This window comes from Trachinotus anak, unplaced genomic scaffold, assembly GCF_046630095.1.
Source record: "Trachinotus anak isolate AG129_WGS33_773 ecotype Australia unplaced genomic scaffold, CSIRO_AGI_Tana_v1 ptg000020l, whole genome shotgun sequence".
Lineage (NCBI taxonomy): Eukaryota > Metazoa > Chordata > Actinopteri > Carangiformes > Carangidae > Trachinotus > Trachinotus anak.
Window position 1 is genome coordinate 1,299,180 of NW_027273871.1, and position 19,834 is coordinate 1,319,013.

The 19,834-nt window shown below is 42.2% G+C and overlaps 1 protein-coding gene across 17 annotated transcripts in view; it reads right to left on the minus strand.

Annotated features, from left to right (window-relative positions):
* nbeaa (neurobeachin a) overlaps nt 1–19,834 on the minus strand; it is a 91,839-nt gene that overhangs the window by 41,408 nt on the left and 30,597 nt on the right. For all 17 annotated transcript variants that reach the window (XM_071505972.1, XM_071505970.1, XM_071505964.1 and 14 more), the window contains exons 3-12: nt 18,437–18,537; nt 15,647–15,742; nt 15,263–15,384; nt 12,844–12,970; nt 11,616–11,735; nt 10,266–10,412; nt 4,667–4,864; nt 3,609–3,742; nt 2,825–2,933; nt 1,842–1,994 (exon numbers count right to left, since the gene is read on the minus strand). In XM_071505972.1, coding sequence (XP_071362073.1) covers nt 1,842–1,994; nt 2,825–2,933; nt 3,609–3,742; nt 4,667–4,864; nt 10,266–10,412; nt 11,616–11,735; nt 12,844–12,970; nt 15,263–15,384; nt 15,647–15,742; nt 18,437–18,537 — 1,307 coding nt within the window. The remainder of the gene's footprint in view (nt 1–1,841; nt 1,995–2,824; nt 2,934–3,608; nt 3,743–4,666; nt 4,865–10,265; nt 10,413–11,615; nt 11,736–12,843; nt 12,971–15,262; nt 15,385–15,646; nt 15,743–18,436; nt 18,538–19,834) is intronic.

Below are 19,834 nucleotides of genomic sequence, written 5' to 3' on the forward strand. Positions count from 1 at the left end.
CACACACACACATTCACATGCATTTATACAATAAATAATCTAGGTACAAAGACGCTTAGAGAAGCCGACAGACAAACACAAAGTGTCAGACGTTTGCTGGAAAGAAACAAATCATCTGTGTGTGCTTATGGCGTTCAAACAAAAGGCAGTTTTATTGTGAAAAAACAGCCACGGGGGAATGAGAGGAAACTTCCCTCCAGCAAAAGTGCCAATGTTTTCTGCTCTGTGTTATTTTTGATGTTTCTCTGCCTTAAGCCATCAAGCATCTGAGGAGCTCCACACGCAGCGCTGACATTTAAGGAGGGCGTTCTCCAGTTGCTCATTTGCTCCCTCCCTGCCTCCTTCTGTTCAGTCTCTCCCTCCTCCAACCGATTCTCCCCGTACACGGTCTCCGAGTCTGCCGCACTCCCACAAATCTCTGAGCTCATTACAGTGACCACGACGCTGAGGACCGGCCTTAACGAGGTAGCCCTGTTTAAGCGGATGAAATTAGTGGACCACACCAGACCGCAGCTCATCTCCAATGGAGAATGCACTCAGCTGGCTTAAATGGCCTTCATTACATTAAATTTCACACATGGAGCTGATTTTTTTTTGTTTTGTTTTTTTTTTCTTTTAGTTTTTTTTTTAATCTGTGTGCCTTTTTTCCAACAGTTTCAGCTGCAGAAGAAACCCCTGAAATTCCTTGATCACAGCGCAGCACAATAGTTTGGGCCACACCGATGCATCAATAGCTTGCAACAAAGCACAAGCCTGGTAAAGAAAAGTGGCTCTTGTTATGATGTTATGAGAGATGGGAGATGAGAGTCAGATGTGATTTCTTGAAGTGTTTCATTAAGTCCTGAATATGACCAAGGTTGTTACCAATAATGAAGGTGCTGATAACACCCTGAGAAGTGGAAAATAATAAAGCTCAGTGGGAGACAGAATAGTACAAGAGAAGTAGGATTAAAGGATTAAAGATTTTAGTGTGTGTTGCTACTCAGTGCATTTATTATTCTTGTCATGTTCTCGTTATGACCCTTCCAAATTGCTGTTGTTTAATGGCAATTCATTGTCTGATTGAAGGTAAAAACACAATGGGCAATCATGTGGTCCAGCCTCTTCGAGCTGTTTCATGGTGATATGTTAACTAAGGTTGATATGGTTCTTCTTTTTTTTTTTTTTTTCAAACCCTCCTCGTTCTCCGGAGCGAAGCGACTTGCTCGCTCACGTTTCTTCCGTTGTAACTCCAGCACGCCCTGGTGATCAGTCGCTGCTGTACCCAAGAGCGGAGATCACATCTCAGGGTCAGAGGGGAGAAGACAGAGAAGTCAGGAAGTTTTGAAAATAATGGAGGCAAGAGCTGATTTGCCCTGTGAGAACGCCATGAACACTCATTCAGTTCAGAGCGGGAAGGAAGAGAGGAACCTCACATCTCTCTCCTGTCCTGGGGTCTTTTCAAATGTCACTTTTTCTCTTTGTTTCCTTCGCTTCTGTCCTGTCCTTGCGTGACGTGCAGGCTCCTCCGTCTGTGTGCTGCAGCCTCTTTTGTTATGTTATTGTAAAGGGCCGCTAAGATGTCAGGCCCCCCTTCCACTTTGTTTTCTGTTCTTTTTCTGCTTCTCTAAATTTTCCTTGCATTCAGACAAAACCTCCCGTACAAGCAGCGAATACGTCCTCTAGAGCTTCCTTTTTCTATTTCACACTGTCTCTCATGCCTGTTCTCAGTCTATCAGCCCATTGATTCTCATATTCAGAATATCATCTTCCCTTCTTTTTTGCAGCAAGGTCATGAAAACACATGCACGCGCACACACACACACACACACACACACGTTTTTGCAGATACATAAACAGACCTTGGCAGGGGTGTGTATCCAGATGGCAGCGTTGAAAAGGACATGGTCACAGAGCTGTTTGAGGAGCGGCGCTCCATGAGGTAAACCATCCAGATACTTGGCGAAGGACAGGAACTGTTCGAGCACCGCCCGGGTGATGTGGACTCGTGACGACTGGACAAAGGACAGGGAATATGAGTTGTGTTTTAACCAGACTGAATGGTCATGAAAACCTTTTTTTGTGCATCACATTGTTGTTGTGTCTTCATATCTCAAGAATATCTAAACTGTAGGTTCCAACCAGTATAAGTTAGCTGATAAAAAATCAATTCAATCTGTCTCAAATGCTTTAAAACTGGGAAAGATTTTACCAACAGAGCACCGAGAAAGATAGCTGCCATGATTGCTGTTTTTCTTTTTGCAACACAGAAGACACACAAGTCAAATGAAAAGGCAGGCACAGTGTTGTGTGAGTCCACATTTGAAATGAATACAGTTTTCTTTGCACTTACCTAAATGACAACTAATCACATCAACAAAGATCAGGAAATAACTGGTTCATCTAAATAACACAAGTTTCATTTATGCTTCTTTATGAGGAGATGCTGTCAGCCTAGCGCCTACTGTATGTTGAACAGTTACAAAAGAGATCAAGCAATTGATTTACACCAGCAACCAAAATGTATGTGTGATCTGTCTCTTTATTGCCACATCATCCTCTTACACATTTCTGTCACTTCCAGCTATAGATGAAAATAACAACACTAATTAACATGTTTTTGCAGTTGTACAGTAGATGCTAAATTTAAAAACCCAGCAACTGCTCATACACATATAATGGATACAGTAATTCCCGCTAGTAGTTAAATAAGCATAATCAAACTCGAGGTCTTCTAAGCCTAAATTTGGATGAGGTCATGGTAAAAATCAAGGCTTCTTCAGCCAACAACAAAGACATTTATCATGTTAACACAAACTCTTCATTGTGGAGGCCTTGAACTGACCTTCTCGAGCAGATATCCAATCACCAGGAAGCCCTTCCCTCCCAGCATTTGCTCCTGCATGGCCACCGAGCTCTTCAACAGCTCCACCAGGAACGCCAGCAGAGTAGCACTGCAACATACATGTCAAACACAGACACACACACAGACACACACAGACACACACACACATACACACACACACATTTCAGTAATGCTGCATGGAAATCATTGATGGATTTCTACATTTTCTCTATTGGAGCATGTGATTAAACCTGCTAAACATCTTAGTTTACTATCTCGATTTCTTTTTAAATTAGCAGATCTATTTTATATTTGACAAAAAATCTGACTGCTGGGAACACGATGGGGAGACAATTCTTAACTGTATTAAGGCCCATGTGCTGCAGTTGTATCAGGACGATCTTGGAGCGAGAAGAGCACAGACACGCCAGCTTTCTAAAAGCCCCTCATCGCTCTGGGTGAGACCACATAACTCTTCTTCCTTTCATAAGAACACACCCTGCTCTCTTTAATCAGTTATTTCTTGCCTGCAGCATGATAATCTAAGGTTGGTCTTTCAGATAAAAGATAATTCTCACCCAGAAAATTCATCTTTTCCTAATGGTGCTCTTATCCTCACCTCCTATCCCTTTACCTTGTTTGTTTCAGGAGCAGCTGCGAGAGATTTTTTTTTTTTGGATGTTTCAGTCGATTTACTGCACTAATGTAGAAATCATTTATAGTGTCTATATCACTGCTTTCCACACAGCTAACTGGCCTCCATTCATTTCTGCAGAACGCTCACCAGACTGTGGTGTCCACGCTGCTGTCATTGAGCTGTTTGTAGTCCAGCTGAGCAAAGAGAGGAAACAGGACCTGGATGCCTCCTATAGAGTGGATGGCACTGTGGATGGAGTGGGTAACAATGGCCTTCACATCCTGTGGGAACAGAAACAGACCATGAGTGCTGACAGAGACACACACTGGACTGCATGTGCACAAAAACACTCACTCACTGCCATTAAAAACTGACCAGCTCTCATATACAGACTTGGCCTTGAATACAGTATCGCTGTAACTATGAATTGTACCTGTAATTTTCACCTGCATATCAGATTTGAACCACAGAATATATAATTGACTTCACACTGATGTACATGTAGCTCTTTGTTGTTTGTCCTTTCACACCACATGATTTTCATCAATTTTGAAGATTAAGAGAGATTTGTAAACACATTGCATCTTTTTGTTGCTGTAGTGTAATAAGGACATTTTTTGGGATCTCAAAAAAGGGGACTGCATGATCTCTACCAGCTAACTGAAATAACTATATACTATTATACAACATATGTCACTTTCTGCCTTTGTGATTGTGAATTACAGTAATTTCTGCCTGAATTGCTGCTGCTTTCTTAAGAGTAGAGGATTCTTAGAACTCAAGATGAAATACAAAGAACAGCCACCATTAGCAAAGCACAGCCCCGCTCGCTCTAAATGACTGCTTAAATACAGCTACTCTACAACCTCCACTAAGCAACATCCTCAAAGGAAAGAGGGAAATTAACAGCTGGGGGTCACTGAGAGGTCATTGTGGACATCATGTCACTGGTATTTGCTACAGGTGAAGTGGCAACTTTTGCAAAAGTGCAAATTTTCTTTCTTTCTTCTCTTTTCTTTTTCTTTTAACTGACATCTAATATCTGTAATTCAGCAGGACAAATACTACATTTTATTCCACAGTTGAGGGTGTGAAACTGCCATTTCACTTTACTTCAATTTACTTAAAGCACACTCAATTTATTTATGAATTGCTGAACATTCAGAGGCCTGTAGCTGGGGTTAGTGGTGAACATCTCCACTGACCTGTAGCATGAGTGCGTGCGGTGAGTGGACAAAGATGGACGGATTTTCCCTGGGCGATGACTCCAGGCAGAGCTGGGCATCCGTCGCCTTGGCGTTGTAGGTGAAGGAGATGGAGCTGGCCAGCTTTCCATCGTACAACACCTGCTTGTGGTGCTCAGCCAGGTGGATGTCGCTCTCTGACTTAAACTTGAAGGTGCTCTGCGGTGACAAAGAAAGAGGAAGGTGCCAAAGGTCGTGTGAGAAAAACTTCAGATTCAGAGGGACAAATGACTTGTCCAGGGGGAAAAAAAGAAGTGTGTGTGTGTGTGTGCACAAGTTCAACGACCAAAATGGAGTCTGCCTAATTACAGCATGTGTCGTGTGTAAACAACACAGCATTAGCTTAATGAACACAGCGCTAACCCGGGCACTAATTCAATTAGCCCAGAATAAGAGATGGAGAGGGGGGGGGCGGATGTGTGGGAGAGAGGCACTCGGGGCTCCAAATCTATCTTCTCGCTTTGTAGTCTACCGACAAAAAACACACAAAAGAATACAGATGCACACTGACACATTTGTGTTATTCAATTTCTTCCTGTTATGTTACATTTTTCCTGCACTTAACAAAAACTTGAACCTTCTCCAGGAGCTGCTGAGCCATTACCCTGTTGAAATCTAAGATATTTTTTATCTTAGATAATTTTCCTTTCCTAAAGAACTGTAAGGCAGGTTTAAGGACATGCACCTTGTCTTCTTGGCTAAGAATGATACATAAAAAAAGAACTGGTTTTGCCCATACAGATATTGCAGGAGCTGTAAACTGCACTGTTTGTGTGAGTGTGTGCGCATCTATGTCTAAATCCGTCTGTCTTCACAGGTCAATGGATCCATATATCCTGAAGCGGTGCTGACACACACATGAAGCCCCGCAGATGAATGGCCAGCGAGTTGCTCTGACACCCTTTGCAACAGCTGCAGGCGAGGAGCGCTCTCTCCCCTTCGAGTGGCTGCGTCCCCAGGTGCCTCGCTCAGCCTGAGTGCGCAGGAAAGCCCCGGGCTGCTCGCAGACCTGCAGGCCTGTCTTGTTCGAACCCTTTCATCTGAGGTCTGCAGTAGAAAATGTGCCCTGAGCAGTTTTAACCATGCAGAACTAAATTTCACACTGAAGCAAAGAGCGCACCGCACAATGGATACATCTGAAGAAAACAGCCTCCACAGTGTAACATCCTTATCCCCGTCCAAGGGCTGAATACAAGCCTCAGCCTTCATTTTTCTCCCTCCTTCCCTACGAGCAGGAACTGATAGAGACTGCTAATCTGCATCTGAAACACTCTTTCTTCACACACCTACACACACATTCTTGCCAGGACAACATTATTTGCAAGAGTAATGAATGGTAATTACATGGCAGGAAAGCATGTCTAAGTTTTAGAACATATTACTTTAGCGAAATACAAGAGCCAATGACCCGGGGTTAAAATGCTTATCCATAAAAAGTAACCCAGAGTGCTGCAGCCATGTGCAGGGATAATCAATCACAAACACAGATAAAGTGCTCTTCCGTGTATTTCGAAGGTTCGTGCACCCTCTGCACAAAAAAAATAAAAAATACTGAATAGCCATGAATGTGAAATTAATAGACTTATTAAGATGCACATTTTTGCAGTGTAAGCTCATTTATTGTGGGGCAAGAAGAGTGTGTGTGTGTGTGTGTGTGTGTGTGTGTGTGTGTGTGTGTGTGTGTGTGTGTGTGTGTGTGTGTGTGTGTGTGTGCACTTGTGCATATGTACAGATCTGGCTGTGTAAATGTGAGCATGTATTTATGTTTGCTATGCTAAACGAGGGAGGCAGTTAGCTGAAGGTGTCAAACAGCTTTGCTGACTCTTTAAAGTATTAAGGGATGTGAGGAGCAGTGGATTAGGCGGCCGGTGTGAGAGTAAAAGAAAATGGAAATTTTAACATACGTAAATCTTTACACAGCCTGGGCTTTAACACATATGTGTCCCTCACCTGGTATCACAAACACGCAGAGGAATGAAAGCGACAACTCCCACGCGTGTCGTACCTGACAGCCGCAGATACGGCACTGGCCTCCACTAACAACCAGCACACCCACTTCTCCTCCGTTCAGCTCGGCCTGTGGCTCCATGCTTCTCCACGCAGTTTGCTGAATGAATACCCCCACTCCTATATGAGTTCTCCAGCACTTGAAACAACCATTCAAGAACTTTGCCTAAATATTATCCAATAAGTAAACAACATCAGACGTTTGAGGCCAGCTGAGGACACGACATTCTGAGCACAATTCAAAACTGTTTTTAGGGAATATAATACTCTGAAGGTTCAATATTAAAATGCACAAAATAAACAGACAAGAATAACATTATTATGAAACCTGACATGACGTGTGGAGACGTACAATGCAGGTGTCCAAATAGACTTATATGGTTCATTAATTACGCTGAGGCCAGATTGTTGGCAATGCTCACCGCTCTGCAATGAGGACATCTGGACTCCTGATGAAGAGTGCAACAAGCAACACACTCAACAATACATGAGTGACAGGTCCAAAACACACAAAGACACACACACACACAAAAAAACCAAAAAAAAACCAAAAGGAAAAAACACAGAACACACACACAAAAAGACCGGTGGAGCTGTCTTTTGACCACAGGGTGAGCAGAAAAAACAACATGTTATGTTCCATGGTCTCCTGTCATGAGGAGAGCATGGAAGTGCTGAATTGTGCACACATGCAGACGTTCACTACACACAGCGTGTTGGCCATCATGAGCCGTGTCAAGCGAGAAGACCTTGAACACCCTCGCTGTGCTGAAGGCTTGTTGAGCAGAGCGAGCAGAGAGTCTGTCTGCTTCCTGCTCCTCATTATTGAAACAGTCACACTTACAATGGCTGCGACCAAGAGGCTTCATACAGCGACGCACACACACACACATATATAGCGCACAGGACATGCAGATTCATAAAGTTCTCTTCAACACCGATGAGGCAATCCCCCTGGAGCAGCTTGTCACAAACACACACATCGTCATCTGCGTGAAATCACAAGAACAAGCACCGGCCTGCGTTTGGCATTAAGAGAGGAAGCTGTGTGACGCGAGCTGAGTTCCACTGCCGTCCTCCTTTAGCCGACCGAGAAACCTGCGCCCTCGTCATTACAATACTAGCGCCTAGGCCTGCAGCTCTGAAGCAACTGAGCCATTTAATGGTCTCTTCTGGGCATCAGAGAAGCCCATTTTGTGCCACGCAGAGAGGCAATCATCTGACTGATCAGCCTCAGGAAACCGTGGGCTGTGACGGAGAGAGGAATCAGCATTTGTGGCAGGCAAACACCAAAACCCTAAGCATGTGCTCATTAGGAGGAACATGTGACAAATCTAGTCTGTGATGTGCCCTCTGCTGTATGATGTAAGACAGAGAGGCTGAAAGAGAGAGAGAGAGGAGGAGTGTATGAGAGAGAGAGAAGAGTGTGAAACTTGCATGCATGATTCAGTGTCCCTTCGTGAGACATTGCTGTACCTCATGGTGATCTATGTGTCTGCAGCTCTGCATGATGGCAGTATGTTTCTCCGTCAGTGTCACTTTATCAGGTCTCGTTTTTTTTTTTTTTTTTACTTTTGTTTTTTTTAAGAAGAGCAAGAATATACAACACGTGAGGGTTCTCACCTAACTCTACCTCCTCTTCTACTTATCTCAGAAAACGTTGCTAAATCTTTACAATAGTGGCAGGTGAATCATGCAGTATGTGCTTAATTATTTCTAACCTATATCTATAATTTATTACCTATACAACCTAACCTATGATATAACATATTCCTGATCCAGTGCGCTGGAGATGGAGAAATTGCATCTTTCCATATCAACAAGATTAGACGACGAGCAAGTCGCAGTGGAACTTGTTCAAAGACAGCTATGATAGGGCAGGGGTCTATGGATACTTCAAGGACCTCTGAAAGTGTCATTAAAAACAGAAGTCCAGTGGATTGCCAGCTTGGAGAAGTTGCAAAAAGGATTATATAGATATGAGGATGGGATCATTTTACAAATGTTGCACGCTGGATCTATTTCTGGGAATTTCTCTGACAACTTCATCAAGTCTTTGTAATTAGGATGAATTCCTGATTCAATATATAACCATTTTAAGGAGTCGTTCAAATACCAGCAGCTGTTCGCACGCATCAGCGACCTCAGACATCCATGCAGTGCCATGGTGCTGAAAGGTGGACAGTTTTGGACACCTTCGTAAACAAGCTGTAAGTGGCCCGAGGTGGACAAGTCAGCCAAAACAAGACGCAGACAGCTGGCAAGGTGTTGTGGCACCTCAGCTGTCACTGATAGCCAGGCCAAAAGAGAGAGATGGTGATACCTAAAGTTATCAGTGCTCAACACCCAACATTGTGAAGCCTCATTTGAATAATTTTCATTAGTGCAGGAACGTCAAGTTGTGTGTCTAGACTGAAGGTTTAAGTGCAAAAGCCACCCCTGGATACTTTTCAATTCATTCTAAACATCAAGTCATGATTTCCCAGGAGGTACTGAGAAATAGTGCAGTAATGTACTTTTTGTTGGTCCCACTAAGTCTCAAACTGCTTCATCTATTTTAACTTTATACGTATTGTACATATTTAAATTTTCAGGGAACTGTATAAAGTCTACAGTTGGTAAATGTATGTGTTCTAAATGAGGGATGATGAGTTATTCTGTCTATTTAGAAAAACGTCTTTCCTGCTTTGAGAGCTTTAACACTTAAACGCAGCATTTATTTCTGGCTCTGTGTGGAGGTGGAGACAGTGAAAAGGGCACATTTTGGTTAAATGGTGAAATAGCTAAAAGTAAATAATAAACACAAAAACAGAGGCTAAATAATAATTAATAAATGTTAGAATTTTGCATAAAGGGGGAAGCAGCTAAAAGTAAAGGATGGAAGCTTTAACTAGTGAACTGCTAATTTAGATCATTATTGGACAAATGGGTGAAATAGAGACACATTAAATAGTTCAGATAGTTTGGCAGCAGTGGGAAAAACTGCTGAATTAGATAGTGTTGAAGTTGTGTTAATTACAAACAGTTTAAACAAACCAATGAGATAATAATAACAATAATAATAATAACAATAAACCCAAAAGATGAATTGAAAAGTTCAAATAGTTCTAAATGTAATAGTAAACAGTTATTATTATAAAACTTAAGTAATTAATAACTGGTTGAAAAAGATGGATGATGGATAAACATTTAAAAAGTCTCCCAGTGGTAGTAGCCTGAATGCAAACTTTACCAGACCAACCTAAACGCTGACAGTTTAAGTGTATGAAACAATATTGTGAAAACATCCAGGACCTCAAAATAATAACCAGTTAAAATCAATTCAAGTGAACAAATCTGTGTGGTGGTGTTGATGGAGGAGTACTTCAGTTCATATGAGGCTATGGGTTCAGAGCGTCAATCAAGAATGATTGACGGCATTAAGCAACAGTGACGATGCAATCCTCAGGTTGCCAGGATATTCTGTGTGGCAAATGGTGCATGACATTGGTGCGCTGCGAAGCGTACAGAGAATATATGGTGCTGATAAGGTGGGACGTGGGTGCTGTCTCACCTTGTATCCTGGGCCAAGCTGGTGAATGGCGAAGATCTGAGCTGGGTTGAGGGCTTCACTGAATACATAAATGGCTCCCAGCTGCCCACAAAACACCCTGTTAGCATCCGCTGTCTCTGATGAACCCAGGAAACACTTATCATAGCTCTGTCAAAAAAAACAAAACAAAAAACAGTAAAACACAAGAAAAAAATTGAGCTTTCTTGTAAAAAGAGAACTACCATGATTTAACCTGATTCACTGCAAGCAAGGAAGGGAAAAGCCTCCTGCAGACATTTTTTAATAACTGTCACACAGTTTATTTTATGTTCAGCACTAAACTAATTCTAGCTTTATAACCTACCCGAAAGCCAGCACACGACCTCTCTCTCATAGTTTGTTGTTTAAGTTTCACAACACACTAACACCTTTGAGAAGACATGTTTGTTGATCTTCACGTTTTAAGTGTTCATCATTCATTTTCAGCCTCTGCTCGTAACTTCATGGCACTCTATCAGCAGGGTTGAACACAGTGGATGGCTGTTGAACTTTTAATAGCTGCTTGTTTCTAATCGCTCTATTACAACTTTGCCATCACCCACTATTACAGCCTTTCTGCCCACTCGCCTCTCATCTCCTCCGTCCCCCTGATACCCTTTATCACAATGAAATCATTACTCCTCTGCTTCCTCGAGGTGATGAAATAAGTTTTATCTTCAGCCTTTAGGACAAAACAAAGCCTGATAGCATCAACACATTTTGAGACCTGTTCTTTCACTCGGGTACTGTATGCATCTTTTCTCACGTGTTTTTCGTTGAGCTGTGTGAACTAGAAGACATTTTTACCCGTTACAGATTTCTTACAGAGAATAACGCCGGCCCTCAATAACTACAGCAATGCCAGGGGCCAGACAGGAGGGAAATGTAATGCAGGTTGTGCTGCCACTGAGAGGTCAGGCTACCTGTCCCCTGCTAAATGGGAAAAGTGGGAAGTTGGAGTTTGGGCAAACTGTGCTGGAACGTGGCCCAAGGGCAATTCTGTCACAGCTGACAACTGCAGAGGGCAAACCACAGATGTTTGCCAGTATAACGATAGGAGGGAAGAGTGAGACAGTTAGACTAATACTGGATTCCTGAGGCTGGTGTAGAGGTCTTTATTTAGGAGGATTGGAACATATGATCTACACAAAATTATTCACTGATCAATCAAATTTGGTTCAGAATTGAATAATAATCTTAATTTTCATAACAGACTCACGCATCACTGCCTTGTTCCTTCATTACTTTGTGTATTTTTCTGAAATCTTCATGTAATTTTTCTACACATAACAACACAATGCCTCTGTGCTAAACCAATATCAGCGCCCTTACATCATTGGTGTTGACGTGCCAGGCCATATCGCCGTAGGAGACCAGCTGACCGTTGACATAGCAACGAATCTCGGAGTTCCTCCAGCGGTTGTAGATGTGGACGATGCTGATCATGTACCACTGAAAAATACAAGAAGACAATGCATCAAAACAAACAAAAAAAAAGCCTTGGGCAGTTTATTATGTTTGTTTCCCCTTTGGCCTTTTTTTATTTGAACATTAAGAGTAGGAGATTCTCTTCAAAACTGTTGTTTGGTGGTTTTTGAGGCAAACAGAGCTGTAATTGTAACAAATTTCATTTTCCTATTTTAATTGATTCTATTTTTTCTTTTTAAATGATCTTCTAATGTATTTCTTTGCCTTTTGTGAGGCCTTTGAAACTTTGCATTTGTCTTTAAATAAACCTAAACTATTGAAGAACACAGACATGAACCTTCTGCTTTGCAATGATTCACTTAAGATTTGCAAGTTTGTATCAAGATGTTTCGGATCAAAAATTCATGTCTTTGCAATACTGAGAACAGTCCGCCGAACATTTTATCTCTATATAAGGGTCAGCAAAGATGGAAGATTGCAGCGCATTCAGCAATCATTCTGCTCCCCGTAATATACCACTAACCGTGTGCATGTGTGTGTTTTGGTAACAATGCACACAGGTTCTCTGGAAGGAAGACTGGGGGTGGGGGGGGTGCACGGGCTCAAATATTGCAGGTGCGTACATCGCTGGCAATTAGACAATACCACACTCACATGCAAGCGCACACACACATACACACACATACATTAACACATGCACACTGTGGACAAAATGCTGTGAGACATGGTGACTTATAAAATGATCAAATGAAAGCACAGGCAACTTTGTTAGGCAGCGCGGAGATTCTACTGGGTCAGCAAATACTGCAGAGGGCCATCTCATCAAGTGAATGTGTGTGTGTGTGTGTGTGTGTGTGTGTGTGTGTTTATGAGTGCATGCAAAGGCGTGTTTGTGTGCAGGACAGTAGCAAAATGCTGACAGTGCTGTGGAGGGCCAGTGTTTAGGCCTTAATTGACAGATCTTATCTCAACTCATTAACAAGTGAGTGCAAGGAGACAGGAGAGAGCAGCCGCATGGTCCTGATGCTGTCTCATCTAACAAGTGGCACTGGATAACCAAACTCTGCACTAACTAAAAATCATCCAGTTGAGTTATTTGGTTGCATGTGTGTGTGTGTGTGTGTTTTCTTACCTTGCGGGGTTGGAAATCGTATTTGACGCAGTGCTGAAAGCCTTTTCCTTTCGATTTCAACGATGTCACGATGAGACAGTTTCCCACAAAGTGAGCGGAGTAACCGATTCCTTTACTGGTGCGAAAGCTGCAGGAGAAGCAGAAAGAGATCTGTGTTAGAAAACACTTCTGTTAGTTAAAAATGAAAGCTCGAACTTCAAACTAATTATGGTACTTGTTAATGAGTGGTGCAACATTTGAGTTTTTGTGTGGCTAAATGACGTTCACCATGTAAGCAAAAGCAAACGTCTGTCAAATAAATGAGTCTGACCATCTTGTCTCCTTTGATTTGTCAGACTGATGATTATTGTAAACAATATCATGTTTTTGTTTCTGCAAGCTACCACTATGACTGCAAAAGGTCAACTGCATCAAAGGAAGTCAACCATTTTTCACAGGTTAAAATTAGACTTTATGAAATCATGCCTACCAAAAAACAAGCAGAAAACCTTTCACACCCACATATCACAGTCTTTAAGCCAATAACAGTCACAAAAAGCAGGATTTTAAGGTGCTTTCTTCGCAGCAGCACCTGGGGTCCCAGATCACAGGTTTGTGAGAAACACTACTAATCCCCTTCCCTCCGTTTTTTTTCTCCATTATGTTTCTCTTCCCGCATTCGTAACCTCCATGTAAAACCCAGTCTCACAGCTAAGCTACTCCGTGAAACGGCAAGACACACTTCACTTCTAAAACAGGCCCAGAAGGATCACACACATAGCGGAACCAGAAACCAGATATAAATCCCCTCTCCAGTGAATCCCTGATGCACAATAGGAGTGTATACGCTGCGTTATCGTGGCCTTAATGCAGCTGTAGAGGCCAGCATCAGACAGGCGGCTGGAGTAGCAGCTGCATCTGGGGGAGGATGATAAGACCTGGGCCAGAGGAGAGGAGGACACCCTCCCTCTCTCGGCTCCTCGCTTACCATGACAACCTGACAAATGGTTACTAAGGAAACAGGATTACATCCTCACACTTTTCACGATCAGAGCTCATCTCTGCGATGGTATCCAGAGAATATATGAATGTCCGACATCCTTCCTGTAGATGACTAGCTCCTTGATTCTTATTTCTGTCAGTAATGAATCAGTTGGACTCTGTGAGGGGGAGAGGTGAAGGGAGGACGCCGCTGGTTAGCATCACTGAGTGAAGAGGTGGAGGAAAGAAGCCAAGCAGCACAGTAGAGGAGTTCAATTAAATAAAAGGTCAAAGCTAATGAAGCTTCATAGTGGCTAACGGCCTGCACTTACAGTGCTAACGCTGAGGCCAGCGAAGGTCCAGAGCTGTACGACGAGCGAACGCATCCACCCAGCAGCACACTCTTAATGGAGTGCCTTGACATTTAAAGTTGTTCTAATTCATTATCTGTTTATCTTTAACTTTCTGTCCATGTCATTCACCCTGATGAGTTAAATGTTTATCATCTGGAGAGCTTCAGTAAAGAAACTCTGAATTCAAATAATGATGTGTTTATTGTTCAGGAGGAAGTTGCACAAAAAGTCGGAAGAGATTATTTGTTGAGGATTCTCTGTGTCTGTGTTCAACAGATCTTTGACTGATGAAACTAGTAGAGCACTAAAAAACCTTTACACTTTTATATTAATAGTAAGTTGATTTTGTCATTTATCAAACAGAAATGCCATATAGCTAGGAGGATTTAATATTATTGTAAGTTGAATACCAATGGGTACCCTAAAAGGGTAAGTGGTATAGTTAATGGATGGATGGATGGATGGATGGATGGATGGATGGATGGACGGATGGATGGATGGATGGATGGATGGATGGATGGATGGACGGACATCTTTTGGCCTTGGACTGTTTAAAAAAACAATTTGAACACACCACTTCTTGATTAAGGCAGCCCTCTTGACCTTTCCAGAATCCATCACCAGCTGACGCTTTGGTTACCTGAACAGAAGTTCTCTCCTTCCACCTGTGTTCACTTGAGTTAGCTTCTTCTTACATTAACCAGAAAGGACTACTGTCAGCAAAGAAACTGATTTTTGGCATCTTTTTTCGGAATTTCTTTTCTCTGTCTGACTGAAAAACACAAAATGGAGAGAGCAAAGAACCCATTCCTCTACGATTCTGAAGGACTCACACAAAAATCCGATGTTTAGACCTGATGTTTTGGATTCCTTTTTTCTTTCAACTAAACTCCTTTGTAACAGTACTCACTGACACATCAACATGTGGCTGGGTCAACAAAACTTCATGGCCATTAGAAATACTCAGACAGTGCTGAAGTGATTGAGACTGGATTTTTCATTTAAGTTCAGAAAAAGTACTTTAAGATGTTTTCAGAACCTTTTTATAAATGTTTTGTAATATGTAATTAATAATTAATAATTCAGATGACTGGCATTCTACTTACCAATAAAGGTACGGTTTGTCTTTGTCCACGTTGATGTTGTTGAGTGGATCCTGTCTGAACCAGGTGTTGATAGTGAATCCGTTCTGGTAAGGCCATTTAGCAATTGGCGGCAGGGCTATAGCCTGGGGGAGGAGACACACTTCAGAGCAGCTCTTGCCAATGTTTATAGCAATCATGTGTAATGTCGCTCAGTTTGTCATTACTTTTTTTTTTTTATCATTCAACTCCTTGCGCTGGTGCTAATTAAGATATGCTGACTGTAAACAGGAATGTCATGAAGGAGTCTTCAGCAATGTGGGTGCACAAAGAATAAATTACACTAATTTTTGCTAATGACGCTCCAGTGTGTGTTTTAGTGTGGTTTGTCTTTGGTGTTGGTCTCACCGCTGCACTACGTCCTGGAAAGTTGAAGAAGGTATCAGGACCGTGTCTCTGAGGCATCTGGTTCAACACTGATAAGAGCTTGATTGCATGTCTTGGCTGGAGGAGAGGAGAGGAGAGGAGAGGAGAGGAGAGGAGAGGAGAGGAGAGGAGAGGAGAGGAGGCAAAAAGAAAGTGATTGCCATTATTATGCTGCGTCTATCAGAGGCACAGGGGTGAGAATCAGTTAAAAAAAACATGGTGTGACATCACATCTCCACCACAACCCCTCTGGATCAATAACTCTTCAATCACTGCCGCCATCCCTTGACAACACCTCATCAATACCATGGCAACCCTTAATCGATCTGTCTCTGGAGAGGGCTGCTGGGGGGAGGAGAAATTGGAAAAGACAGGGAAATAGGGGCGAGGCAGATGGGGTGGCGCTCGTTATTGGACAGAGGAGGAATGGGGAGAGGGCTGAGGGGATGTATGATGGTCTTGCTCTGGAACACTGATCAGTGACCAGGGGTTGTTGATGGTGGTTGTCCTGGAGCCTGAGTAGAGGGGAGATTGACGAGAAGGAACGAGGGCATATTGACTTAGCTGGTGGACACCAGCAGCTGTCGACTCATCACACAACCCAGCTGTGAGCAGGGATGTCAGAGGAGACGGTGTAGTCTTACACAACCATCCTAAATGTCACAGCTCTGTTTTAAAACATCCACTCAGATTCAACTAGTGATTAAAAACTACAGGGAGCAGTTAAGATGACGACAATAAGTAGCACTGTAAGTGGAATTTGTACTTAGCTCTCCCGAGTCTCAGCTCCTGAATCAACCTCATTAACAGGTACTTAAAGTAAACTTGGCATTGTGGCTCTAAAAGTAAGCATGAGTCAGCAAGTGCACAGCCTACCCTGCTTTTTTCAGGAACTAATTTCATTAGTAGTATTTATATATATTTATAATTACTAATATACTAACTTATATTTACTGATATTTACTAAATTCCAAACCTTAACAAGGGGAGAAAACTGTTAAAAAATGTCAGCACTACAGTTGGACTGGCTACGCACAGGAGAAAGCACAGCTTTGCAAGCTACCGATTACTTTATGCTGGAAGAAGTTGAACTACAGCAAAGCTACACAAGGGAGAAGTCTAGTTTGGTCAACTAGAGCTACTTATAAAAAGTAGTTCAAACTACTTTGTAATGAAAAAAGATAAATTATAGATTAAAAAATGATAACAAAATACATGCCAGTTGATTACAAAAAATGCCTTGTTCTTCACAGGTCATAAAATAAACCAAATATCCCACTATTCATGGGAAAGTGCAGAGAATGTCAGCTTTGGTTCGGTGTATCATAAATGGTATAAAGTAGGGCCGTGGTTCTTCTTTCTTAGGCTGACATTCATGATGACGTCGCTGTGTGAGCAACGCACTTAGCTTTTGCACATGCGGTGTGGACCGTCTGACAAATGTGTAGCCCGGCCATGCATTCACAGCAGCCAGGGAGAAAAGGAGAGAAGTAATGGTGAAATAAAAACAAAAAGATAATTCCTTTCCTTTTATGGCCCAGAAATGATTGTAGTTTCAGAAAAAAAGTTATTTAACTGGATGAATTAATACACACACATGAATGTAGTTGAATTACCAGCACACTAGGGCGGATGAGTAGTGAAAAATCTGACATAGGGGAAGAAGAAAAAAATTTGCTCTTGAGCAAGGCGCTTACTCCAGTGGAGAAGATGGTGGTTAGATGCTGAGTGTGTGTTTAACTGGCAGGGTCAACCTTCTCCCCAGGAGAAAAACAATTGTGAATTAACAGGCTATTTCATGAGTGTTTCACCTTCACAGCTGATTAGGCTGTTACTTATTACTCAAACAGAAGCAACACTGTCAACAATGTTGCATTAATAGTTAATTACAAGAGAAAAAAAAGGTTTAATGTGAGCTCAATTGCCCTTGTCTTGACATACAACCCCAAATCAATCCAAACACACACACACACACATCTGTGGTCGTGATAGTGAGTGCCATTTACTCTGCTGTAGTCTGCTGGGGGGGGGGGGGGGGGGCAGCTTGAGTGGCAGAGATGCCAGCGGGATCAATAAACTCACTCACACAGCCAGGGCCATGATTGGTCAGAACCTGGAGACATTCGAGTCAGTGAGGAGCAGGAGGTCGCTGACCAACCTGCTCCTCATCACGGACTGTCCATTCCACCCCCTCCACAACACGTTGCAGAGACAACGGTGCTGTATATCATGCTCTCGCTGCCATTTTCCACTGTTTTCATTGCACTCTTTCTTAAACTGCACACCAACATGTACTTATATTCATTTTTATGTAATCCTGTTTAAGTTAAATCCAATCATGATTATCAGCTCTGGTTAACAAAGTCAAAACAGACTGGAGACATCAAAAATCTTGGGTTTTCTAATGTATCTATCACTTTGCTGCCATCAGAGCTACTTAGGGGGGATTTGGATTGAAGCTCCTTCTGCCATTGGAGTGGGTGGACTTCCACTGTAGTGTAGCATGATTAGATTTGAAATATCCAGGCACTGATGTCGCACAAGCTCACAATATGAAATAAAAGAAGAATGTATGACACAAAACTGTTACAATAATGATGATGCTATTGTCTTTTCCATTTTTTCAGCATCAGCACCCACAAAGCAGAGATAGATTCAAATGTGTCTTTTAAGCAAAAATATAACTGTGGACATAACACTAACAACACACACTGACACACAATCTAAAACGCTAATCACTTCGGTTTTTTTTTGTATTGTCTACTAACTCACCCAGATGCCGTTGTCCCCCCTCAGCATACTGAAGAGCAGCTTCAGCTCCTTGACTGTGATGCTGTAACTGGCCATGACTCCAAGCATGTCCACCAGAAGGTCTGAGAAAACACAGACAGAGGCAGAAAGTGAGTGTAAGACAGCAAAAACAAGACGTCCAGAGTGTGTGCGTTTGTGTGTGTGTGTGTGTGAGTGTGTGTGTGCGTGTTTGTGAGTCAGCATTTGGAACTCCTTCTCCTGACACACTGCGAGTGTTGAGCAATCTATTAGTGCTGTCAAAATCCTCCTACACTCGATCCAAAATGCACACAACCTTGAATCTCAAGCAGAATTGCTGAGCACAGCGTTACTTAGTACAGTGAATGTGTACACTACGATGTAATATCTTGTTGTGTTAGTGTATATTGATCTTAATACATCAGGTAATGTGAAGCCAAGCACACGAGAAGGTGTTAAATGCTCTCAAATGTTGGCTTAACAAGCACATACCCATGTAATACTTCAGTTGATCTAGAAGGAACTAGACTGGTAAGTAAATAGCTATAAATGCTAATGTTAGCTATGCAGCAATAGCAAAACTTACATACAGCTCCTTTAAAGGGATTATTTGACATACTGGGAAACAAGCTTATTCACTGAGAATCAGATGAAAGCATTGATACCTCTCTCATGTTTGTCCACTTAATATGAATCCACACCACCAACCAACATCTTGTAAAAAAAAAAAAAACACCAATCTAAAATCCAAAAAATATCTCTTGGCTGGGCTAGTGACTGCTTCTAGTCTTTATTCTGAACTAAGCCAAGCTAATCGCCTGCTGGCTGTACTTTTAAGAGAGTGAACTATTCCTTTCACATGTTCACACTTTAACAAGCAATAGGAATGCTATAACAACCTGTCAACAACCGCGCTAAGACTCCAAACGGGTTCTTGTTTAACGACCACATGTCATAAAATTGACAAAAATGAGGCTTCAAAAGTATCTCCCCCGGAATACTTAAGCAGATAATTACAGACGACATTGTGTTAACATGCATTTGTTAAGTCAAAGTGACCTTCCTGCTTCACTGACTTTCACTTTACGCAGCCACAACAGAACAGTGTTGATGTGGCGGCGGTACAGCACAGCCCTCTCAGAGTGAGGCAATCTGCTTACAAAGGTTCTTCTTTTCTATTAGGCCTGCTAGATATGAATAGAGTCTTCCCACAATATTTAATTAGCCAGAGCCCAGCAATAGGGAATACGGCAGAAGGCTGGCTCACTGAGGTGCTTGGTATGAGAGGAAAATGCAATACACAATGTCCTAGATTTAAAAGCCCTAAGCTCTGTTTTTGGTACAATCAATCCATGTAGGTCATTTTAAATAGTTTTCGAAAAGTCTTAGAATCATGGCTGA